Here is a 25162-nt window from a genome sequence, read left to right as displayed (position 1 = left end):
GCATGGCAGTCAGAGCCACGAAGGGCTGCAGGGAAACAGGACAGGATGTGGGGAAAGCCAACAAATCCCTTCCCTTTAGTCTGTTGTGACCTGGCCTCCACAAGCGAACGCTTTCTGGGGCTTTCTGACTCACAGCTTGGGAAGATCAGGGGAAAGCACTTGCCACACTGAGCAGAGCAGCTGCTTCCTGCTTAACTGTTTTTCGAGTGGAACATCTACTACTTTTTCAGAAAGTGTTTCGATATAAGAAGGAATATAAATGCATTGTGAAAATGGTGTTTTGTTGTAGGAAAAAAAGCCCTCATATTCAAAAAAGATAGGTCTTGGTTTCTTTATTCCATTTTATTAAAGACTATCAACAGAAAAATACAAAGTTATTTCCCCTCAGAAGTGAAAAACTATTAATTTACTAAGTCAGTATCAGCTCTCCTAGTCTACCAGAAAGTTATATCATAACAATAATTAACATAAATAGAGTTTACTTTGTACAACAACTGTATGAAGTAGCTCCTATGATGTCCATTTTACAGATGAGGAAACTGAAGCACAAGGAGGTTAAGTAACGTGCCCAAGTCTTAACAGCTAGTGTGCGACAGGGTCAGGATTTAAACTGAGCGACTGGGGTCATGAATCAGTGCTCTTAACTACTATGTGACACTCAGAGAGTTACTAATAAGCAGGAAGAAAAATTCTTACCTTGTCATAAGCAACAGTTCACTAATCTCTTAGTATATGAAACTGTATTTTTTACCTAATTTTCCAATGTGAAATTTGGGGAATTAAAAAAGACACACAGCCTGCAAACTCGTTTACTTTTATGACTAGTTCTAGGCAAAGGAAATGCTTTGTGGGTTTAAAACAAGTCAAATTCATGAACTATTCTGTCTTGAGAAAACTAGCTGGCGGTTTGTATTCATAATATCGCGTCTTTACAATGAAAGACAGAGCAATGGAGCTGCGTGAAGACTTTTTTCCCTTAGGGAAAGGAAATTCAGTTAAAGGTGAAACATATCCCTGGGTGAGCTGAGAAAGAAAGTTGGAGGCATCTGAGAGGAACCCAGCGGAACTTGGTTTCCACAATTCTCGTATTTAACCACGAAATTAAAATTAGGCGCAGGGCTAGATTTTCACGGGCATCTGCAGGTTAGTCAGTGAGTTTCAAAGAGTTCACACACTCTTCTTTCTATTCCTTTAAAAATTTCACTGTCTGCAGGACCTGAGAGTTTTGGTTGCTGAGTAAACTTGCTCCTGTATTAAATAATGACGTAAAAACAGTTAAGAGTTGACTCCGAAGAGAAACAGGAAATATGGCAAATGTGGGTAAGGGCATTACAAAGTTTGCCAACAAAACCAAATTTCTAAAACATGATGATTTGCTAAGCTCTTTTAAGTAACTCAGGAGAGAAAGCTAGACACCCACAAGCTAATTCTTTTTCATTTTGTCCCCTTTGAATCAGAGTTCCAGCCAGATGTTGCAGCCTAATGCAGCCAATAGAAGAATTCTTAAGAATAATAACTGAAAAAGTAAGATTTAAACGGTCAAGGTACAAACACACAAAGGGGTTATTATAATGTAATGTTTATTAAACTAAATTGAAAAAAAAATTATTTTAAGTTACTCCATTTCAGTACACAAAAGAAATGGTCCACAGTAAAACAAAAGTAATAGTTTCAAGAATGTTGTTTTATTATCTGTAGTTCTGTATGCATTTTAGCCTTTGATGCCTGTCTCCACCACCATAACCAACGCAGAGGGGTTCAAAAGAAAATTGTGACACAAACTAGACCACAGAGATGGGAGTCAGGTAAACTCAAGCAAGCAAACCAATACCAACGACCAGTAAAAGTGCTGCTCTGGATACTTATAGACCATATTTACAAAAGTCAAGTTAAACTAATTGGTCATTGTGTACATGCATTAATATTAGTCCTTTACATTTATATATTTATGTGTATTTGTATTATCAAATAAAAAGATACGTTTTAAATTATTTATGAAAAATATATAAAATGTGAGTGATACATACTTCCATTTGAGTGCCTGTTCAAAACTCAGTGCTTAAAAATATCCAAAATATATCCTGACAGGAGATATTAAAAGTGAAAAACATAAGGAAATAATGAGTGTTAAATATGATTTTAATAAGTAGGGAAGGTGGACAGAAAGAAAATATACATCTAGGCAGGAACCACACAGGATAAACCAGATGAAGAATCAGAAATGAAAGATGTACGGTTTTCCCCAAGATCGATGTCCTGTGAAACTGGACAGAACCAAGGGACTTTCAGGATAAGGTAAATGAATTTTAAGTTTCGACAATGAGTTCATGCCATCACCAGCCGCATCACCAGCCGATGCAGAACCGACTTCCTCCTAGAGTTTCATTAGGAAGCGTTCGTGCCTTGGACATTTAGCCTACACGGTAAGCTGCAACGTCAGTTCCTTATTTGGCTTCCGTTAAGAGGAAAAGCGTGCCATGTGCCATATAATGACCTCACCCAACTTCAGTAGGGATCTGCTTTACTGAAGAAACACTGGATGGCATCAGCCATCCTCCCAAACACAAGCTGGGCTGGAATTCTCGCACCTCAAGATTTTTTCTTCCTCTGAGGACAGAGGTCCAGAAGGATTGGGGCAACTCACTCCGGTGCAGAGGGCCCCCGAATCTCCCCCAGTGTGCTTCCCAGCCATTTCGGTCGGCGGTGTGGTGTGGTGGCCGGGGCCGACCTGCTAGTTGAGGCAGGGGCAGCAGAAGCAGCAGACGGTCCGGCAGGGCTTTTTCTTCGTGTGCTGCAGGGCCTTGCGCATCTGCACCTTGGCCTGGCCGGTGTAGTCGACGGTCTTCTGCACGTTGAGCTCGATGACGTTCACCGTGTCGGCCTGCTCTTCCACCAGCACCGCCATCTGCAAGAAGAGCTCGTGCACGTCGCGGATGCGGCTCTCCAGCCGCAGCAGCTCGCGGTGGCGGCTCTCGATCTCGTTGAGGGCCGCCCGCGCGCCCTTCACGTCGGCCAGCAAGTTCTCGGAGAACACGTCCCACTTGCCCTGCTCGAACATGTCCTCGATCTGGTCGCCGGAGACGTCCTTGCCCATGATCTCCAGCTGGCGCTGGATGCGGATCTTGCAGTTGTCGCGCTGCTTCATCTCGGCCTGGTTGTACTCGTACATGGCGCGCTGGAAGGTGCGCATGAGGGCGCTGTACTGCGCGCGCGCGATGCGCGCCACCGCCGAGTGCGCGCCGTGCTGGGCCTCGGCCTCCTCGCTCAGTGCCTTCATCGCGCACAGCTTGCGGTGGATGTTCTCGCCCCGCGCCTTGATGTCCTTGGCGATCGTGTTGGTGTCCCGCTTGATGCTGCTGAGGCGCCGCATGGACGTGAGGAAGCGGGCGTTCTGCTTCCCCAGCCGCTTCACGTCGTTCATCAGCTGCTGGTTTTCATCCTGAAGGTCCTGGATGTTTCCGTACAAGGACTGCAGGATGTGGTCCGTCTCGAACACGATGTCCTCATGGGGCGGGTCAAATTCGTCGTCCCCGTCTGGGAACTGCTGGTCATAGTTCTTGGTTACCTCCAGAAGTTCGGCCAGCCGGTCCTTCATTTTGCCTGCAAGTAGAGACTGGGGTTAAATTCCTCCAGAGGAGTCCAATATTTGCATCGAGAGAACTGAAGCTTAAAATAAAGAAATGTTCTGCACAGCACTTCCAATTCTTTATCGCTGGGTGTAGGTAACTAACACACTAAAGGAGCTAAATATTCTCTGACATGTTGCTTACAAGTAAAGGACTAATATGACAGAGAGGCATGAACACAGTCATACTTTATAGCCCATAAAGCATGTGCAGTTCATTATTACAGGTGCCCAGAACTCAATCAGCAATTTACAATTTTAGATTGCATTGAGAACCAATCACTTTTTCTTGCTTTATGTTTTCCAATAATTGCAAATCAAAACAGACAGAGAATAAGGAAAAATAAGAAGAAAAGATTTGGAAGGATAAAAATGTTTAAATAAGGACAATCAAGGTTACTTACAAGGCTGTGGGGCTAGCTCTAAGTGCCCTCTGGTTTTTTTTTTTGTTTGATGTTTGTTTGCTGCCTTTTTCAGCACCAGGAAGCATCCCCAATCCCATACATCATGACGATTCTTAAAACAGTTACCATATAAATCATGACTTAAATTTTTTTCTCTTAAAAATGCTATAAAAGTAAAACATACTTGAGTAAAACAACAAAATAAAGACTAAAATCTAATAAGGCAGTACAGAATTTGAGAGTTGAAATTCCCTTGCTCCTCTGTTCATTGATACATACTTCAGTTTGAGTGTTTGGGAGGAAAAAATCTGAGAATATATTCTGATGAAAGATATTAAAAGTGTCGGGGCGCCTGGGTGGCTCAGTCGGTTGAGCGTCTGACTTCGGCTCAGGTCATGATCTCACGGTTTGTGAGTTCGAGCCCCACATGGGGCTCTGTGCTGACAGCTCAGAGCCTGGAGCCTGCTTCAGATTCTGTGTCTCCCTCTCTCTCTGCTCCTCCCCTGCTCACATGCTGTCTCTCTCTCAAAAATAAATAAAGATTAAAAAAATTAAAAAAAAAAAGTGAAGAGATAAGGAAGCAGTTAAGTGTTTAATGTAAGTTTAATAAGTAGAGAGGTGAGCAGAAAGACGACACACATCTAGACAGCAATCACATAGCGTAACCAGATGAAGAGTCAGAAATGAAAGACATTCAGTTTTCCCCAAGGTCCTTAGTGGTTAAGCGTCATTAACACAACTACTTAACATTTTTTTATATGGGAAATTTCAATCATCATAACCCTCGTAGCAATAATATAACACACTCCCATTTAACGATCACACAGTAGCAATATTTGCCACTTTAAATGGCTTTTTGAAACAAGTCAGCAGCTCAAGCAGAATTTCCATGTTTTCATAGGGTGGTTCTGATTATCTTTCTACTTAGCAAGTTAAAATAATGTTCTCTATGTCCACATTTTTTTCCAGGGAGTGAAAAATTTTAATTTTTAGTTGCATGTATATATGCCAAAATAATGAACATTTTCCCCTCATGAACAAGATTTTGTGGCTACAAAGATTCTTTCTGCTGTATAATCTGCAGAAAAGAAGGAAAACATAGTAGCATGTAATGTATACTCCATCTCTGAGGCATCTTGATCTCAAATTAAAAGCTTCTCCCAAATTGAAGTAATTAATTTTATTTCGCCATGGAATGCTGACAAGTTGGATTTAGTGATAAATGGGAAATGGGTGAAATATTAACCATAGCCTCTCATCTTCCATAAGCATTATTTACACAAATTAAGCAGAAGTTTTATTCCAAGATGGTGATTTTTTTTTAATTTTTTTTTTTTAACGTTTATTTATTTTTGAGACAGAGAGAGACAGAGCATGAACGGGGGAGGGGCAGAGACAGAGGGAGGCACAGAATCGGAAGCAGGCCCCAGGCTCCGAGCCATCAGCCCAGAGCCTGACGCGCGGCTGGAACTCACAGACCGCGAGATGGTGACCCGAGCCGAAGTTGGACGCTCAACCGACTGAGCCACCCAGGCGCCCCTAAGATGGTGATTTTTAATATAACAAATTATCCTGCTTAAAATGCCATTTCTGCTATCTGGTGACAAAAGTCAATACCCGATCTCCCCAGTGATAGGGGAGTGACTCTTCCAGAGGCAGGACTGAGGGGCAGAAAAAAGACCTAGGCTGAGCCAAAATGATGCCATCCCATAGTCTGAATTTCCTAATATTCAAATATTTCCTCACTTTGAACAAAATTTAAAAACAAACCACAAATTGGGGGAAACTGTAATATATGGCAGGTAATGGGTTAACCTACTTAATACATTAAAACCTTCTGCCATAACCAAACAAAACCAAACCACTTGCCCAGACAAAGAAAATGAAAAGGCAACTCCTACACAAAGAAATATAAATGCTCGAGAACATAAGAGGCGCTGATATGTATCAGGTGCTTACTGTAATGCCAAGTACTTTCTAGGCACTTGTCACATGATACTCTCTTCACTCTTCATACAGACTCCATGAACTAAGTGTTGTCATTATCAGAGATGGTAAGTGAGCGCAGGGAGATTAAGGAACCTACCCTTGGGTGCCAGGAAGTGAACAGCTGGGCCCCAGAGCAGTCCCACTTAACCACTACATGAAACTTCTTCAGGAAATATATAAAAGTGAATCAGGATGGACTTTACTACTAAACAAGGAAATGCAAATTAAACCACTGAGATTTTTTTCCCCACCAAGTTGGCAGGATTTAAAAACAAAAAAATGATGATGATGTTTAAAAATTGGTGAGGATTCTGGGAACTCCGAAAAAATGCTGGTAGGAGAGAAAATTGATAGAATCTTTCTGGAGGGGAGGTTAGCAATTGTATCAAAAGCTTTTAGGGGCGCCTGGGTGGCGCAGTCGGTTAAGCGTCCGACTTCAGCCAGGTCACGATCTCGCGGTCCGTGAGTTTGAGCCCCGTGTCAGGCTCTGGGCTGATGGCTCAGAGCCTGGAGCCTGTTTCTGTTTCTGTGTCTCCCTCTCTCTCTGCCCCTCCCCCATTCATGCTCTGTCTCCCTCTGTCCCAAGAAATAAATAAACGTTGAAAAAAAAAATTAAAAAAAAAAAAAGCTTTTAAAATGTGTATTTGTTTTGTCACATATACATTTATTCTAAGGCTACATGCAAGAGTGTGTGAAGCTCATTGCTACAAGTATCTCCCTCACCATGCAGTTTTTACAGAAATTCAGAAATATTTTAAATGTGTAAAAATGAGCTATTGGCTGATAAACGATGGCAGTTCAGGAGGCTGTCTAACAGTATGGGAGTGTAAATACCATCTCAGGTAGACAAGGTAGGTAAAGGGAAGAGCCTGTGCACAACCACACACACATCCTGAAACAAAGACTTAAGTAATATATGTCAAAATGTTAATAGTTGTTTTCTTTGAATTGTGGCATCATGAAAGATTTTAATTACTCCCTTGTGCTTTTCTGTGTTTTCCAAAATTTTTACAATGCCCGTGTAGATTTTATAATTAAATAAAATCCCACAAGACTATAAATATTATTTGCTTGAAGGATTAATTCCTTAAGGTCCTTCTTTAAGACACATGCATTGCAATCAGTTAACACCTGATGTGACCTGGGAAAAGTGCTTCAGCTAGAAGGTGTGGAGTTAAGATGTATCTATCTGCTTAAGTTAGTATCTAATACAGTCCACTATGCAACAGGTAGACAGTACAGAGAATGGATGAATTTTGATGACCAAGGTAATAATAGGTGTCATCCTTGCTTTCTGGCCAAAAATTGGTTGGCACTACTGTAGAAGGTAATTGGGTGGTTAAGGTAAAGCAACACACACCACAACATCAGGAATCTGTTTGTTGGTTTCCCACTAGTCCTAGACAGGTCCCATGCTCTGTATTACTACCCTAAAGCCAGTAAAAAGCTACTGGGGGGGAATCATCTCATTCATAATATGAAGAGAAAAACACACTTTGATCACACAGAAAATGGCCTTGGAGGAAGATGTTTAGAGGTAGTCATTCCTTCTCAAGACCTCAAAACCATAAAGGCATGGATTCTAAATCAAGTGAAGGCCTGAGTTCATCTGAACGCTCAAGTCCATAATCAGGTAAGGAGACAGAAAGAAACAGTGTGGAGAATTAAAGATTCTCTATGGGGGTGTAGACAAGAAGGTGGTCTTTACCTTGCCTTCCTGCCCACCTGGCCTGACCCAACCCACCCCAGATGAGTTACTCTCACTGACCCAGAGGTCTTCTGCCAGGGAGCAAGCATTAGGAAAACTACAAGGAAGTCAACCAAAATCCTAGCAGAGAACACAAGCAGTAACCTGTTTGACATTGGCCATAGCAACTTCTTATTAGATATGACTCCTGAGGCAGAGAAACTAAAGCAACAATTACTTCATAAAAATAAAAATCTTCTGCACAGCAAAGGAAAGAAACAACAAAACTAGAAGGCAACCTTTGGAAGGAGAGAAGATATTTGGAAATGACATATCCGGTAAAGGGTTAGTATCCAAAGCATACAAAGAACTTATAAAACTGAACACCCAAAAAGCAAATAACCCAGTTTAAAATAGGAAGAAGATATGAATAGACATCTTTCCAAAGAAGACATACAGACAGTTAATAGACACAAAGAAAGATGCTAATCACTCATCATTAGGGAAATACAAATGAAAACTACAATGAGATATCACCTCACACTAGTCAGAATGGCTAAAAGCAACAACACAGGACACAACAGGTATAGGTGGGGATGCAGAGAAAGGGGAACCCTTCTACACTGTTGGTGGGAATGCAAACTGGTGTAGTCGCTCTGGAAAACAGTATGGAGGTGCCCGAAAAAAGTTAAAAATAGAACTACCCTATGATCCAGCAATCGCACTACTAGGTATTTACCCAAAGAATGCAAAAATGCTGATTTGAAGGCATACATGTACCCCAATGTTTATAGCAGCACAATCAACAATAGCCAAATTATGGAAAGAGCCCACGTATCCATCGACTGGTGAATGGATAAAAAAGATGTGGCCTATGTACACAGTGGAGTATTACTCAGCCATCAAAAAGAATGAAATCTTGCCTTTTGCAACAACGTGAATGGAGCTAGAGAGTATTATGCTAAACAAAACAAGTCAGAGAAAAACAAATATCATGTTATTTCCCTCATATGTGAAATTTAAGAAACAAAATAGATGAACGTGGGGTGGGTGGAAAGAGAGAGGCAAACCAGGAAACAGCTTCTTAACGATAGACAACAGAGGGTTGGAGGGAAGGTGGGCAGGGGGATGGGTAAAACAGGTGATGGGTATTAAGGAGGGCACTTGTGATGAGCAGTGGGTGGCAAACATAAGTGATGAATCACTAAATTCTACACCTGAAACTAATATTACACTGAGTATGTTAACTGACTCGAATTTAAATAAAAACTTGGAAAAATTAAAAAGAAAAAAGAAATTTAAAAAACACAGAAATACGGGGCACCTTGGTGGCTCAGTCAGTTGAGCATCCGACTCTGGCCCAGGCCATGATTTCACGATTAGTGAGTTGGAGCCCCACAGGGGGCTCTCTGCTGTCAGCACAGAACCCGCTTCAGACCTTCTGTCCCCCTCTCTCTCTGCCCCTTCACCACTCATATGCTTCCTCTCTCTCTCTCAAATCCGATAAATAAAAAAAAAAAAATTAGAAAAAAACAAAAATAGAAAAAAATGTCAACCAAGAAGCTATTTCTAAGACTGTCCCCCAAAAGGTTAAAATGTATTCCTTGCTGTAGTCACACCAAAATATAGAAGCAGGTACAGAAAGAACTTCAAACTAACCTACACATCCAGTGGCTTGATTCTGTACTGTGAGATCCTAAAAATGAAACTAAGGAAAACAAGAAGGGAAAATCAAACAATTCTATTGACTGTCCTATCTCACTGTGACGAAGAATAACGTAATAAATTTTAGTAAACTGTATTCATAAAGTTGCTAAAATAATGCTAAAATGTGCTTTGACTCACAAAGAGATGAAGAATTCAAAAGAAATTTTATGACCAACTACCAGAAATCTGCTTATGTCTTCTAACTTTTTCAGGCACGCATATCATCTGTCTGGAGAACAAGATCCCACAGGGAAGGAAGCGGAAGTTTCCTAAGCCTTCTTTCACAGGGCAATTAGACAGAACTTATGTACAAAAATATATAGGAACGGAGAAGTGGTGGTAGCCCAGTGGTTCTCACACTTTAGGAAGCGGTAGACTCTTCTGGAGAGCCGCAAACAGTACAGATGCCTGGTCCCCTGGAGTTTCTGACTCAGTGCACTTAGGGTGATCTCCAGGTGATGCCAGTGCACACCCAAACTTGTGACCCATTCCATAGATAATTATCATGGCAGTTTTTTATTCATGAATATAATGCAGTTCTGGACAACTTAGAATAGCAGGTTGGGGGCAATCTTGAACAAACTCAGTAGGGAAAGATTCAGAAAGACAGGAAATGAAAGATTCAGAAGGTAGGTCTCTGCATACCTCCGAAGGTCAATGAGTGGGGGGTATAATACATACATAGTCTGTATACTCGATGCTACAAAGAACAACTATGAAAGTTCCTACTCGCCTGTAAGGGAACCGTTGTAAACACAACACACGGTCATATTTCTGTAAACACAACATGGTTACATTTCTGATCACAAAAGAAAAACTTTACGCCTACTTATTCTAAGGGGAACAAGAACAAACCCATTCATACATGGTTACAGCTAAATTGTATAACCCACCCAAATTCACATATTGAAGCCCTAACCCCAGCACCTCAGAATGCAATTGTATTTGGAGGTAAGAACTTTAAAGAGGGAGTTAATTTAAAAGGGCTCTATAGGGGTGCCTGGGTGGCTCAGTCGGTGTCTGACTTCGGCTCAAGTCCTGATCTCAGGACTATACACAGTTTGTAGGTTCAAGCCCCACATTGGGCTCTGTGCTGACAGCTCGGAGCCTGGACCTGCTCTGGATTCTGTGCCTCCCTCTCTCTTTGCCCTTCCCCTGCTTGTGCTCTATCTCTCTCTCTCAAAAATAAATAAACATTAAAAAAATTTTTTAAGGTCTTTATATAATCTATACATTATACATTAAGCAATACATACATTAAGCAAATTTCGCCTATTACCAGAAAACAAAACCTTTCTTTGTTTCACAGCAATATGTTAAAGTATCTTTGCAAGCAGTGAGAAACTTCAGACATGGGGATACACAATTCCACGCAGGGCAATGTACCAACCATGTGAGGTTTATTATGAAACTCAACTTGTAGATTTCAGGAGGGGAACAAACCCAAAAGCACAGAAGGGCCGTCCTTTCTGTATTTATGACAAAGAAATGTTTTAGAGACTTTATTTCTCTTTACTTGAGTTCAGAAAGTGTAGGATTCTTGTTTCAATAGGAACTAAATAAAACACATTTAGAGAGAGAGACACATACGCACACATAGGCTTTGTATACAGTTATAGCTATTAACGAAACTAAAAAGATCCTGCCCCAAGATAGATGTTCCAAATGAGGACTTTTGAGTAATGACTCCTTACTGCAATAATGAAGTGCCCGTGGTCTTATTTTCAGATTGTACAATCTATAGCTCCTAAGTCCTGGTTTTAGAGCAATTTTTTAAGTCTTGTAAACATAAAGTGATGATGACAAATCAGAATGTGTCTTTATGCCTAGGCCCACCACTGCTCCATATGGCACCTTCATGAGCCTTTGCGCAGGGACCCTATGACATCCTCGTGAATGCTAGAAGAGTGCCCCCTTCTCTGAGCGATGCAGCCCTATACCAGGGCACAGCATCTGGCAAACTGGGCATGGGATGGATTTCTAGTCTCTCTCTGTGGCGAATCATCTGGGTATGGGGTGCAGTCTGCACAGCCCTGTATGGTTGCCTTGAACACTCCTTTCTTGGCCACCTTGTGCAGTCCCTCCTGTCCAAGCGGCACCACAGACATCTGGTGGGGCCAGGAGTCCCATAGGTCCTATGTCACAGTAAGTTAGCAGTCACCTTTCCAGACACACCATAGGAACACAACCCTTAACCAGCAACAAGTGTACTTTCCCAAACAGGTGGATTCAGATCCACAAATAATTTCACTGAAACGAGTAAAACCTGGTATTCTGCTCTGTTTCCTGATTTAAAAAAAATGGCACATCTAAGAGGTAAAGATCATTCTCTGAACTTCTGAAAATTATAGGCTAAAATAGAAAGAGTTCCTAAAAGGTCTTATCTTTTTGCTGCTGCTCTAAAACAAAAAGTTGCGTTGGATCCAAAGTGCATTGGCAAGAACACAATTATTTAATTTCTTGGGGTTCACTCAAAGCACAATTTCAGAGTCTGAGGAGTGGGAGTCAAGATGGATTACAATTATAAAACTCTGAGGCTAGAAGAAATAATAATAAATGTCGTGTTTCCTCTCTAAAGCAAAGCCAAGAGTTTTTCCAAAGCATTTTGGGAGAATCTAATCTAAAAGAGCAGATAGTCTCTACTTTTCAATCACTCTACTCATTTGATGCTCCCTGAAATCTTTGCTTTTCAGTTCCCTCAATCATACTTTTTGGCCAGTGTCTGAAGCGAGGGCAGTCTGATATGCATGGCCAATAAACAACCAGTGGGGATTTTACTTACAGCAATATGCTTCTGAATGCATTCTGCAGATACACACTGTACATCAAAGCAGCCACTCCTGTATTCAAATCTGCATCTGCATTCTGCTCTATGGCTAACATTTATCAGGTATTTGTAGAGTGCCCAACACAGCACCAAGCACCGTGCAATCCCTTTGAGGCCCTATTGTCATCCCTGTTTTTACAGGTGAGGAGGAAACTTGAGGCCTAATGAGTTAAACAACTTGCTTAAAATCACAAATTTCATAAATGTGGAGCTGAGGCCTGAATCCAGAAAATGTGACCACAAAAGCTACACTAGCTTCTTTTTCCAGAGACTTACAGTGAACGCTTTGAAATCTTTAATCTTCTGGGAACTGTTTCCTGTCTTAGTGTGTTTGAACTGCTATCACATACCACAAACAGGGTGGCTTATAAACAACAGAAATTTATTTCTCACAGCTTTGGAGGCTGGAAGTGTGAGATCAGGGGGCCAGCAAGGCTCCTGGTGTGGCCTGCTTCCTGGTTCGTAAATGGCTGTCTTCTCGCTGAGTCCTCACAATACAGTAGGGCCAAGCAAACTCTCTGGGGCTAATTTTATAAGGGCATTAATCCCATTCATTAAGACCTCATCCTCATGACCTAACTGCCTTCCAAAGTCCCACTGGGGATTAGGATTTCAACATGTGAATTTTGAAGGACACGAGCATTCAGACCGTATCCCCTTCCCTAGTTGAGGTTTTGTAGCTGCAACAATTATCCGCATCTAATAACCTAGATCTGAATGAACACATGAAAATCTTTTCACCATTAGAACCATCACCTTCTTTCTCATAATAATTTCCTTACATCAAGAGTTTCCCCAACAACACTGCAATGTTTGGCTATTAGAGTCTCTGTTACTCTATCAGGCAGGAGTAACTCATCACAACTTGCCAAAAGCCCACGGAATTAACATTCGTAGATAATTCTCTTATAACTGATTCACTGTAGTTAGGACTGACCTAAGTGCTTGAAACAACAAAGCACTGATACTTGGAAATACGAGTTTTACAGTCAGGAGCATGAAAGTGATAACAGAGGAAAACCTAACGAATGAGTTTGGTAAGGGAGGGAGTGAAGAGAAAGAGTACTCCAGGATCAAGGTTCAAATCACCTATACAAGTTTTTCCAGTCTTATCTGTATTAACATTTACAAACAAAAACAGCTGCTGTCTCCTAGGACTGATTTGGCTTTGGCCCTGGAATGTGAACCAAACTTGTGCCTAGGAAAGACAAAAGAAAACATCAAGGGGAATAAATGTAGGAAGAAAACATCAAGGGGAATAAATGTTGAGTCCAATATATCTTTGATTAAACTTTCATATTTTATAACTATTCCATGGGGTATTTTTTAAAAAAGGAAAACCGATCGAGTTTTTGAGAATCATCAATGACCTTTTCTTTCCCAACTCATAATGTCGGTTAAAGGACAATCTCACAGAATTTTTACGTGTTTTTTTCATATTCTCTTTCTCGTAGACAAAGTCCTATGAGCCACTGATTCTAATCCTGTTGGCTGTTTACTCCTCTTCAATTCTTCAAGGCAACAAATTGTTATTTTTAGTTGACAGTTTTGACACCCGCACAGAAAAATCTCAGTTATCCAACGTCATCAATGCAGGTTTTTCCATGTAAGTGACATTTACTTAATTGAAACTCTCCCTTCAAATGTGAAAGGTGCTCACTCATTTTTTTGTTGGAAATCCTCTTCTAACATGCGTTGATAGGGGTGTCTAGGTGGTTCAGTCCACTGAGCATCTGACTTGGGCTTGGGTCATGAGGTCATGATCTCAGTTTGTGGGTTCAAGCCCCGCGTCTGGCTCTTGGCTGATGTCTCAGAGCCTGGAGCCTGTTTGGGATTCTGTGTCTCCTGTCTCTCTACCCCTCCTCTACTTGCTCGCATGCGTGCTCGCGTGTGCGCACTCTCTCAAAAATAAATATACATTTGTAAAAAAATACATTGATGTATTTCATTCCTTAAAGAGAGGATACTGGATACAATTTATTGATGACTCAGATTGTCATTACTAACATTGAACTCTGTGGTGATACACTTTCATTTGTTTCCAAATGTTTCTCTTGCCTCAGGGTTAAAATGTCAAACCTTTCCTCAGATATTTCCATATATATACTGCCACTGATATTCCTCTCATTCCCTTTACAGGTTGTAGCAGAAATTTGGTAAGAAATTAGATAAAAGCCAAGCATTTAGCAACGGTAAGCTGCACGTGGGTCAGCAGCCCTCTGGAAGCAAACCTACTAAGTAAAGAAAGGAAGGAAAAACTAATGTCAGTGACAAACTGAGTGTCCAATATGAGTCAGTCTGTGTACCAGACAACTGATACGCAGTCCATCAACAATCTTCACAATAACTTTGTGAAGAAGGTAACAAAATTTTCAGTTGACTAGGAACTGGATCCCAGAAAAGTTAAGTTCCTTATCCAATTCAGCCCATCAGTAAGTTAAGAAGGCTGGGATTTAAGCCCACATCTGTCCAGATCCTATGTTCATGTTCTGTCCACTCAATCCTGTGCTGAAGCTGTGTGAAAATAAAGGAAGGGAAGGAAAAATAAGATAAAAACAGAGAGGGAGGCAAACCATAAGAGACTCTTAATACAGAGAACAACCTGAGGGTTCCTGAAGGCGGAGGGGGGTGGTTAAATGGGTGATGGGCATTAAGGATGAGAGCTGGGTATCATACGTAAGGGATGGATCACTGGGTTCTACTCCTGAGGCCAAGACTACACTGTATGTTAACTAACTTGAATTTAAATAAATAAATAAAAATTGGTTGAGGGAGGGTATGTGGTATTAAGTGTTGTTAAGAAGAAACACTTGTCATCACTTGGACATTTCCCTCCCTGTAGACATCTCTCTCCACCTCTGCCAGCCAAGAGGCACAGAGTTGCTTATCCAGTTGGTGAATCTGGAAGGAGAAGCTGCCCATGGGCTTTTCTTCCTTCTTCCTTTTGAAAGTCGGCTTACCACCGAGAACCGAGAACTGGTGTTCTCTGCTCTGCTCCTGGGTGGGAGTGCAGAGGTCAGCTGCTGTAGAGCGCAAGTCCATCTAATTCTAGGTTCAAGGACATACAGCAGAGTTCCCCACCAATGAAGCCACTTCCTCCAACCTGGTCTTTATTGATAACAGAAGTAACACTTTGGCCTCTGGGTGCTTTTTCCTTCTATTTCCATTGGTATGGAAATCAGATGGATAAAGGGAAGTGATTTGTGTTTCCTCCTCAATCAACCCCATAATTATGTCAGATAAAATCAGAGAAGCAGAAAAAGACTTTAGTGACTATCTTGCACCATACCTTAGTTTTAAAGATAAGGAAAGAAACGCTCATTGTATTTAAGTAACCTACAAATAATGGTGAAGAGATGGCTGTTAGCAAGGGGGGAAAACTCTTATGGAATAGACATTTCCATTGATAGCAAAAAAGATTCTACCATATATAAAGCATTTTCATGAGCCTGGCATATACTGGAACCTCGATAAAGGAAACTTGATAAATAATTGCTATTAATTTTACTAATTTAATACCACATAGTCATCATTTCCATGATGTGATGACCGTCCGTTCACATGCTATTTTCCTGACCCGACCTCCCAAGTGCCCCATTCTCCTTCTCCAAATTTGTACATATTCTTTGTGGAAGATTGAAACAAAAATTCAATGCACATTCTGTGCAGCTCTTCCAGTCAAGACGTATAGACTATTTCTCAACTCCTCAAATTTGTGGCTATGGGACTTGCTTTGGCCACTGGGACAAGAGCAAATATAATGATGTAAGTAGCGTCTTGGAAAGCATTGTGCAAAAGGGCTTTGCCATGGGGAGCCCCAGTGCAACACAGCAAAAACTACCTGATACAGAAACTGGTACCTAGAAGTAGCACACTGCGATAACAAAAACCTAAAACATTCAGCAATGGCTTTGGGACCAGGCAGTGGGTGAAAAGCAGTGAGGTAGCATTTAGCAAAAACTGGGAAAATGGCATGCAAAATGTTAGTGGAGGTGGGGAAGGTGATGAGGAAACTGCAGCAGTCAGGGGAAAGACAGCACACATTACGACGTAGCAGCAAGACAATGGGCAAAGCCACTGCCTGTGGCAGCACAAAAGATCGAAAATGCACACAGTGAATTTGCAGAGAGCTGCAAAGCTCTCCAGGCAGAAGGCTGAAAATGTTCGTTGAGTGCTTCTAGCTGCATATGAGGTTCTGCAAGGGAGACATGAGCTTAAAAAAACAAAAAACCAAGAAAACAGAGTGATCTAATTAGTAAGCATTATGTAGAGAAAACAGAGAAGAGCCAGAATTCATGAGTTTGGAAAATAAAACCGTTTACCTCTAGTCTCTTCAACTGGAAGAAAAGATTTTTATAGTAAGAAGTGGCTTCAGAGTAAAGACCTTTGTAAAATTAAAAAAAAATTTTTTTTTTCAACGTTTATTTATTTTTGGAACAGAGAGAGACAGAGCATGAACGGGGGAGGGGCAGAGAGAGAGGGAGACACAGAATCGGAAACAGGCTCCAGGCTCTGAGCCATCAGCCCAGAGCCTGACACGGGGCTCGAACTCCCGGACCGCGAGATCGTGACCTGGCTGAAGTCAGACGCTTAACCGACTGCGCCACCCAGGCGCCCCAAGACCTTTGTAAATAATGTGGTGCCTAGAAGGCCTTCTCAGCTGGGCAAGAGAAGGGCTCTGAGACTCCCAAAGGTGTTATTACCTCATGGCAGCCTGACACTCAGCCCAAAGTAAACAGAGATCTGTCTTGAAAACAAATGGGGAAGTGGTTTTAGGGGCATGGACTCTATGGGATTCTTGGGAAATCCAGGTTGTTTTTTTTTTTTTTTTTTTAACGTTTATTTATTTTTGAGACAGAGCATGAGTGGGGGAGGGTCAGAGAGAGAGAGGGAGACACAGAATCTAAAACAGGCTCCAGGCTCTGCACTGTCAGCACAGAGCCCAATGCGGGACTCGAACTCACAGACCATGAGATCATGGCCTGAGCCGAAGTCAGACACTTAACCAACTGAGCCACCCAGGCACCCCATGGGAAATCCAGGTTTTAAAGAGAGTTTTACTGATAAATACAGAACAAGACAGAGATCATTCGGAGGAAAGAGGCTTCTGGGTGCCTGCTTTTCTATGAACAGAAAGTAGGCTAAAGAATCTATTTAGAAGCAGAAATAAGCCATTTCTCATGGGAAAAGAGGAATGTTTCAGAAGGTGGAGCCAAGAGCAGGGGAGAAAATAGGGATCAGTGAATTAGTCCTGAGAAGCAGAACTGGGTCTTAATCAACCACCCCCTGGCCTAGGAATGGAGGGACCTAGCAACATGGACCCGGATAGAATTGCCGTGGAACTGCGATTGTTGTGTATCCTGTTAATGTGCTTCTGGTTTTGTTTTAACGGATTACGTATTTTGGTTGTCCTTTCCCTATTTCATCATTATAGGTTAGGTGTGTATGGGGAAACATTGAAAGAGCTGTACCTGCAGGGGTCCCATCTGTGTCCAGATTAATGCAGATCATAGATAAGTCTCGACTTAGAAGCTGATGCCATAATATGAGACTTCTGGGAATCCCAGGGTGAAGGGGAGCATAGGAGAAACGTGAACAAACTTTGCCAGAGGCAGACCACACATGATTGTACAAAAAGGGCCACAAATTCTTAGCTGTACTTCTCAGCAAGAAGTTGTGTCTATTTCTCTACCTTTTGAATGTGGACTTGGCCATGAGACTTGCTCTGATCAAGAAGACAGTAGAACGTGGCAAAGAGAAAGAATGAAATATGGCCCTTTGTAGCAACGTGGATGGAACTGGAGAGTGTGATGCTAAGTGAAATAAGCCATACAGAGAAAGACAGATACCATATGTTTTCACTCTTATGTGGATCCTGAGAAACTTAACAGAAACCCATGGGGGAGGGGAAGGAAAAAAAAAAGGTTAGAGTGGGAGAGAGTCAAAGCATAAGAGACTCTTAAAAACTGAGAACAGGGGCGCCTGGGTGGCGCAGTCGGTTAAGCGTCCGACTTCAGCCAGGTCACGATCTCGCGGTCCGGGAGTTCGAGCCCCGCGTCAGGCTCTGGGCTGATGGCTCAGAGCCTGGAGCCTGTTTCCGATTCTGTGTCTCCCTCTCTCTCTGCCCCTCCCCTGTTCATGCTCTGTCTCTCTCTGTCCCAAAAATAAATAAATGTTGAAAAAAAAAAAAAACTGAGAACAAACTGAGGGTTGATGGGGGGTGGGAGGGAGGGGAGGGTGTGTGATGGGTATTGAAGAGGGCACCTTTTGGGATGAGCACTGGGTGTTGTATGGAAGCCAATTTGACAATAAATTTCATATATTGAAAAAAGAAAGAAAGAAAGAAAGAAAGAAAGAAAGAAAGAAAGAAAGAAGAAAGAGGACAGTAGAACAGTAGAAATCATGATGCAAACAGAGGCTTGAAGAGCATAGCACACTGGGGCTTGCCCTCTCTTGCTGTGGGGAACATGGAAGCCGCCACGTGGAGGCTCAGGCCAGCCTCCTGGAGGAGGAGGACCACACAGAGAGAGAGGCAGCCCCCAGCTCACACACCACTGCCTCTATATGACTGAGCTCAGGCGACCCAAGTGAGAGAAACACCCAGGACTTACTCTCTGCCACACAGTGCTGTGGAAGCTTTATATGAATTATCTCATCTAATCCTATGACTGTAAGAAATCACAGTATGATTTGGGGGGTGGTTCGTTATACTGACAAACCATCTCTTCTTTCTTTTCACGTCAGACAGGTAATGTGCTGACGTCGTAACAAGGTTTAAGGGTGGTGCATGTCACAAAACAGCGTGAGCACCCAATCATCATGCTTATGACCTACAAGAGGATCTCAAACCACCTCTCCTCTAAAGAGAACCTAAGAGAATGACATGAATCCTGGATAAATCATAATTTTTAAAAAGCAAATGTTCAGGCATTAAAATGAAAGTTTGGGGGCGCCTGGGTGGCTCAGTCGGTTAAGCGTCCGACTTCAGCTCAGGTCATGATCTCACAGTTCGTGAGTTCGAGCCCCGCGTCTGGCTCTGCGCTGACAGCTCAGAGCCTGGAGCCTGCTTCGGATTCTGTGTCTCCCTCTCTCTCTGCCCCTTCCCTGCTCATGCTCTGTCTCTGTCTCAAAAATAAATAAACATTAAACAAAAATTTAAAAATAAAATAAAATAAAATAAAATAAAATAAAATAAAATAAAATAAAATGAAACTTTGTTGCTCTGAGTTTTAAAATACAAACATGAGTAGCATGGACCAATGGACTATCCTGATGGTGTATGTCCCCTACTTGGTGATCGTGGCTCCCTTGCCTACTTGGATTTTAATGCAGTGCACATTTACAATATTCTGTTCACATTGTACACAGACATTAATATAAAGCATACCCAGAAAGGAGCATGTGTCTCTTACCATGTCTGAGGACAGCCTTTCTTTCCTTTTGAAGACTGTGGTCATAATCATAGTAAAGAGAGAGAGAAAAAAAAGATGCTAAAAAAAGGTTATCTCACACACAAGCAGCCTCTGCAAGAAAGGGCCTGCAGAAACCGTTTAGTAATGAAGGGTGCTAAGTAGGAGTTCTTGAACAGTGGGGGTAGGACAGTGCAAAGAGACCAGGCACTTTTAACCTTGGCTGAGTTTCAGTCTGATAAGAGATTCTGAGAACTTGAAGAGCCAGTTCTGAAATGGAGGTAGATGGTTTCAAGTGTATCACAAGTCTGCCATTCAGATTGCCAAAATAAAGAACACTGGGCAGACAAAATGCGCCTTCCAAACATGACTTTACTGCCATTTCCCACACCTTCCTTTGTCATCTGGGACCGGAGACGTTTCTGGCTATCATGCTACAAAGAATAAAAATTAGTGCGATGTGATCGAGGTTTCTAAGGAGCATTGGAAACTGATGATGACCCTATTAATCTCTCAGCGTGTTAAAGGCAATCAGTTTATTTCTTTTCAGAGTTGTAGAATCTGCTTCGAATTCCACAGACACTCCGGGAAATGTAGGAGACTGGCAATCCGCCCCTGGGTCTAGCCTGGACTGCCTCACTGCCTTCAGGATTCCCAGCAGTGAGAGAGGGCAACACCTAATAGATGAGTGCTTTTCAAACCTCCGCTTATGTCACATTTATTCTCTCCACCTATCTTCCCCAGGTAGAAATATCTTCTTCATGGGATGGTGGACAGAATTAAATGAGACAATCCACATAAAGCTCTTCAAAGACTGCCAGGTCGAGTAAGCTCTCTGCATAGGCTACTTGCTATTGTCTCTTCTGTGATTTTTAATTCACTCAAAAACCCAAAGGATGTTCAGCAACCATTAGTATAAACAGTGCATTTACTGATACACTATCAATAGTTTATTACCCATCTCGCTTACAGTCGTAAATAAACATTAATATCTGTGCATTACTGTGTTATTTGGGGTTTTAAATAATTTTTGTTGCAATTCTTTCACTGTAAAATCTCTTTTTCCTGAGTATGAAAGCAACACATGCTCTTTCTTTTAAAGAAGGAGGAGGAAGAGAAGTCAAATGATACAGAATGGAAATTTAAGAATTCATATCCTCTAATGCTACTATATGTAACTCTATAAAATAACCAGGGATAAGTCTAAAACATTTTCTTCCAGACTCTTCTCTATTTATAGAGTTGTGAATACTTAAGATGCAGGCTTCAGCACTGACCCTGACCCTGTGACATATGCAATGGCTTCTTGCTAAACCATAGGAGTGCCTGGGGTTTCTTCCCACCTGGGGCCTCCCTCAGGGATACAGGCTCACAGGCAGGTCCTGCTGTACTCTGTACCACCACCACTTCTGTGCAGGTGAAATCAGGAACAATGAAGACAACTTGGAAAGGGGAAGGAAGTTCTAAAAAGAAAGAGAATCCTCCTGTTTTGCTTTCACATTTAAGAGTCTCAGAATGGTTTCCCCGATTTCACATACCCCAGAGATTGTGAAAGAGTCTAGAGGTGACTAAGTCAGTCTGAGGACTGACATCTTCAAGATTTAGAGTTTATAAAGTCAGTGACCAGGTTTTCTTTGGGGAGCAGATTACCAATTAAAAAATTTTTTTAATGTATTTATTTGTTTATTTATTTTGAGAGAGAGACACACACATACAGAGCATGACCAGGGGAGGGGCAGAATCACAGCGGGAGACACAGACCCGAAGAAGGCTCCAGGCTCTGAGCTGTCAACACAGAGCCTGACATGGGGCTCAAACTCGTGAATCGGGAGATCATGACTTAAGCCAATGTTGGACGCTTAACTGACTGAGCCACCCAGGTGTTCCATATTAACAATTTTAATTCAGTAAACATCCATCGAACATCTCCCTCACGTATGTCTCAGAAAGGTAAGCCCTATTCCCCACCCCACTAGTAAAATTTTGTTCTTAGTAGTGGTGGGCTTTGTTTTGCCTTTCAGTTGGATACAGGAACATGTAGGGAAAAGTCTGGCTCCTCAGCCCACTGATATGAGTCCTGACAGCAAATGTGGTGTGGGAGAGAGGGTACTCAGCCAACTGTCAGAGGACTTATGCCAACTTCCATCCCCAGCTGTATAAAGTTGAGCAAAACATCTCATGACTCCCAGTGTCAGGTTCCTCACCTATAAAATGGTTATGACACTACCTGCCTCATAAGGGTCTTTGTGGGGGGAGGGGATCATTAAATGATGTAAATAATACATGCAAAATCACTCTATAAATTTTAAACTATTTTACAAACATGGTATTAGACATTATTATTTTGCACCATTGCCATGCATAGTTTATTTCACCAGATTATTTATTCAAAATACTATAAATACTACTCCTTAGAAAACATATACAGACCACGTGATCTAAAACCATCCTATAAAACCACACAACTATTCTATCACCAGTTTCTGTATTATTCTGATTACTCAGGAGATAGAATATTAATGCCCTAATTTTACTCAGAACCACAAGAAAGTATGAATTAGATGTTTTTCTTTTTTATTTTTAATATTTATTTTTGAGACAGAGAGAGAGAGAGGCAGAGCACAAGCAAGGGAGGGGCAGAGAGAGCAAGGGACACACAGATTCCAAGCAGACTCCTGGCTCTGAGCTGTCAGCACAGTGCCTGACCTGGGGCTCGAACTCACAGACTGAGAGATCATGACCTGAGCCGAAGTCAGAGCCTTAACCAACTGAGCCACCCAGGCACCCCAGATGTTCTTCATTCACTGTATGAAGGAGGGCCAAGGAAACAAACTCATTTACAATGAAAATTTTTATTTCATGGTGAGTATCTTACATTTTGCCTATCAAAGAAGACAAACAGCGGCTCCTTGCAAACAAAACTAACAAAATAAAAAGCAGGATCTGGGGGCGCCTGGGTGGCGCAGTCGGTTAAGCGTCCGACTTCAGCCAGGTCACGATCTCGCGGTCCGTGAGTTCGAGCCCCGCGTCAGGCTCTTGGCTGATGGCTCGGAGCCTGGAGCCTGTTTCCGATTCTGTGTCTCCCTCTCTCTCTGCCCCTCCCCCGTTCATGCTCTGTCTCTCTCTGTCCCAAAAAAAATAAATAAAACGTTGAAAAAAAAAATTAAAAAAAAAAGCAGGATCTGATCAAATTTCTTACACATTTACCCCAATATAAACTCTTCCACAAAAAAGCCATGCTGCTTATTGCTATGTAGAATCAATAGCTAAAGGTGTTGACCTTTTAATATTAACAGAATTTAAAATTTCCCTTATTTCAGAGCTTCTATTTTGGATAAATGGAAAGTTGAATCTTTACAGTGATATTGGTAACAGTCATAATTGGAATCAAGAGATAAACTCCTACCTGCCCAAAATTGCAGAAAATCATATACTGAAGAATAACTGGATCTATTCTCCTATGCACAGACTGTCAATACCCTCATAGAATAATTTCAACAACCATAAAATGCGTAGAATTTTAAATATCCTAACTTTCTGTTGAGCATTCATGATAATTCGATTTTAACATTACAATAAAATATCTCAATCTTATTAGCTAAAATACATATGTCAGCATACAAACGATGGCACGTTAGGCTTACTTTATCTGTGTAAAACAAGTCAGGCATCCTGTTAGCTAGCTTTTAAGTAACATTCATAAAATAGGCTATGATTGCTGTTCTTGTGCACATCAATCAAGACACGTGCGTTTGCATGGGCTACTGTGACAGACTTACACGTTTCTTCAACAAGTGTTTAGTGAGCACCTACTATGTGCCAGGCAATATGAGAGGACAAGGTTAGCCCAATGAGCAAAAGAGATGTGGTCTCAGTTCCTTAAAAGTATTTTTTAAGATGAGCAACAACGGCAACAAAAAAAAGCTTATAGAAAGCACTTTTAAAGAAAGACATGAAAATCCAGACATGTGAAATAGACCCCTGAAATATTTAAAGCTGAAACCAAAACTGACTTAGGCAACTTCCTGATTTTTGACACATTTAAAGACAGGACTATGAAGATGATAAGGGAGACACATCTTCAGTTTTCTGTGCAATGACAAAAATTTTCTTAGTTTCAATACTTGGTGTCAACTATGACACAGAGATATAATAGCTGTGCATTTAAAAGAGGTTGCAAAGTCAAATAAACCTGCACTGGACTCCCAGTTCTAAGCAAATTGGAATAACACCACCAATCTCAAGGAGCACTCGGTAAGATGCCTGACACACAGTGAGTGAATTCTCAACCAAGGCAATGCTTAGGCTTTTACTCCTGGTGGGGAACATACATGCTTTCCGTGAACATCAATAGTAAAATTTGTAGATGAGAACTGAGATGTTTGCTTTTAACTTATTGCGGCCTAAAGAAACTACACTATGGCCATTTTATCCTGTCCTCCTTCTAGACATGCTCTCCAATCAGAGATGACCCTTGCCCCTCCCCATCCCCTATGCAAATCCAAACTTGCCCACTTAAACAGCCCAGTCTTATGTTCCAGTCTCTATTTTTTAAGGCAAAGGTAGCTATTTTGATGAATATATCTACTGTTGGGGCGTCTGGGTGGCGCAGTCGGTGAAGCGTCCGACTTCAGCCAGGTCACGATCTCGCGGTCCGTGAGTTCGAGCCCCGCGTCAGGCTCTGGGCTGATGGCTCAGAGCCTGGAGCCTGTTTCGGATTCTGTGTCTCCCTCTCTCTCTGCCCCTCCCCCGTTCATGCTCTGTCTCTCTCTGTCTCAAAAATAAATAAACGTTGAAAAAAAAAAAAGAATATATCTACTGTTAAGTGCTTTTAGCTTAATCTACCACTTATTCCAGAAAACACATTTCTATTTTCTAAGATGACCCCTATATTCTGGACAAAATGGCAAAGTAAACATTATTTCTGCTCCTTTCCAAAATCCTACCCAAAGAACTTACACAAAGGCATACACTGACAAGGAAAAAGATCAGAGAGAACAGAGCAACAATAAAATTCTGGAAATTGTAAAGCAAGTGGACAAGGGATTACTAACCCAGCAAGGAGTCAAAACATCGAATCTTAAGCTAACAGTAGAGAATGCCAAGAAACAACCTAAATTACACCATTTGATAAATACCCAGGAATCAGAATTAAAGCCTGAGTACCTGTGAAAAAGGAGGTGATGGTGGGGGCTAAAAACAGAGTTTGGTTAAAGCCTTTTTAAGAAGGGAGAGGACCTATCATCCTTTGTCCTTCCTTAGCAGGTCATTAGACAGGCTAGACTCTGAATCTATATCAGGTGAGAGGTACTTTATCTGTAAAGAGGAGGATGAGATTAATGTTTTTATATGGAATGTGGACCTCCAAGTCCTCTTCCTTCACCTACTGTCCAGCACATGGACCCATATCATAGGCAGGAGGATGAAAAACCTTTTTCCATAAAGTACAAAAGAAGAAACAGGGGCGCCTGGGTGACTCAGTCAGTTAAGCATCTGACTCTTGATTTTGGCTCA

General features: G+C 41.7%; 1 protein-coding gene and 1 non-coding gene across 6 annotated transcripts in view; both read right to left on the bottom strand.

Moving 5' to 3' along the window:
* Positions 1-323: 323 nt before the first annotated feature.
* Positions 324-25162, bottom strand: part of STX11 (syntaxin 11) — a 62355-nt gene continuing 37516 nt past the window's right edge. For all 5 annotated transcript variants that reach the window (XM_086708067.1, XM_025925795.2, XM_086708066.1 and 2 more), the window contains one exon: positions 324-3600. In XM_086708067.1, coding sequence (XP_086564193.1) covers positions 2732-3595 — 864 coding nt within the window. In that variant the 5' untranslated portion in view covers positions 3596-3600 and the 3' untranslated portion in view covers positions 324-2731. The remainder of the gene's footprint in view (positions 3601-25162) is intronic.
* On the bottom strand, positions 18978-19081 carry LOC112863021 (small nucleolar RNA U13). The gene has a single exon (XR_003223859.1). It is a non-coding gene; the product is annotated as a small nucleolar RNA U13 (small nucleolar RNA).

The sequence above is a fragment of the Puma concolor genome, chromosome B2, assembly GCF_028749965.1.
Source record: "Puma concolor isolate L17-30 chromosome B2, mPumCon1.1.hap2, whole genome shotgun sequence".
Taxonomy (NCBI): domain Eukaryota; kingdom Metazoa; phylum Chordata; class Mammalia; order Carnivora; family Felidae; genus Puma; species Puma concolor.
This window is presented reverse-complemented; position numbering and strand designations above follow the sequence as displayed.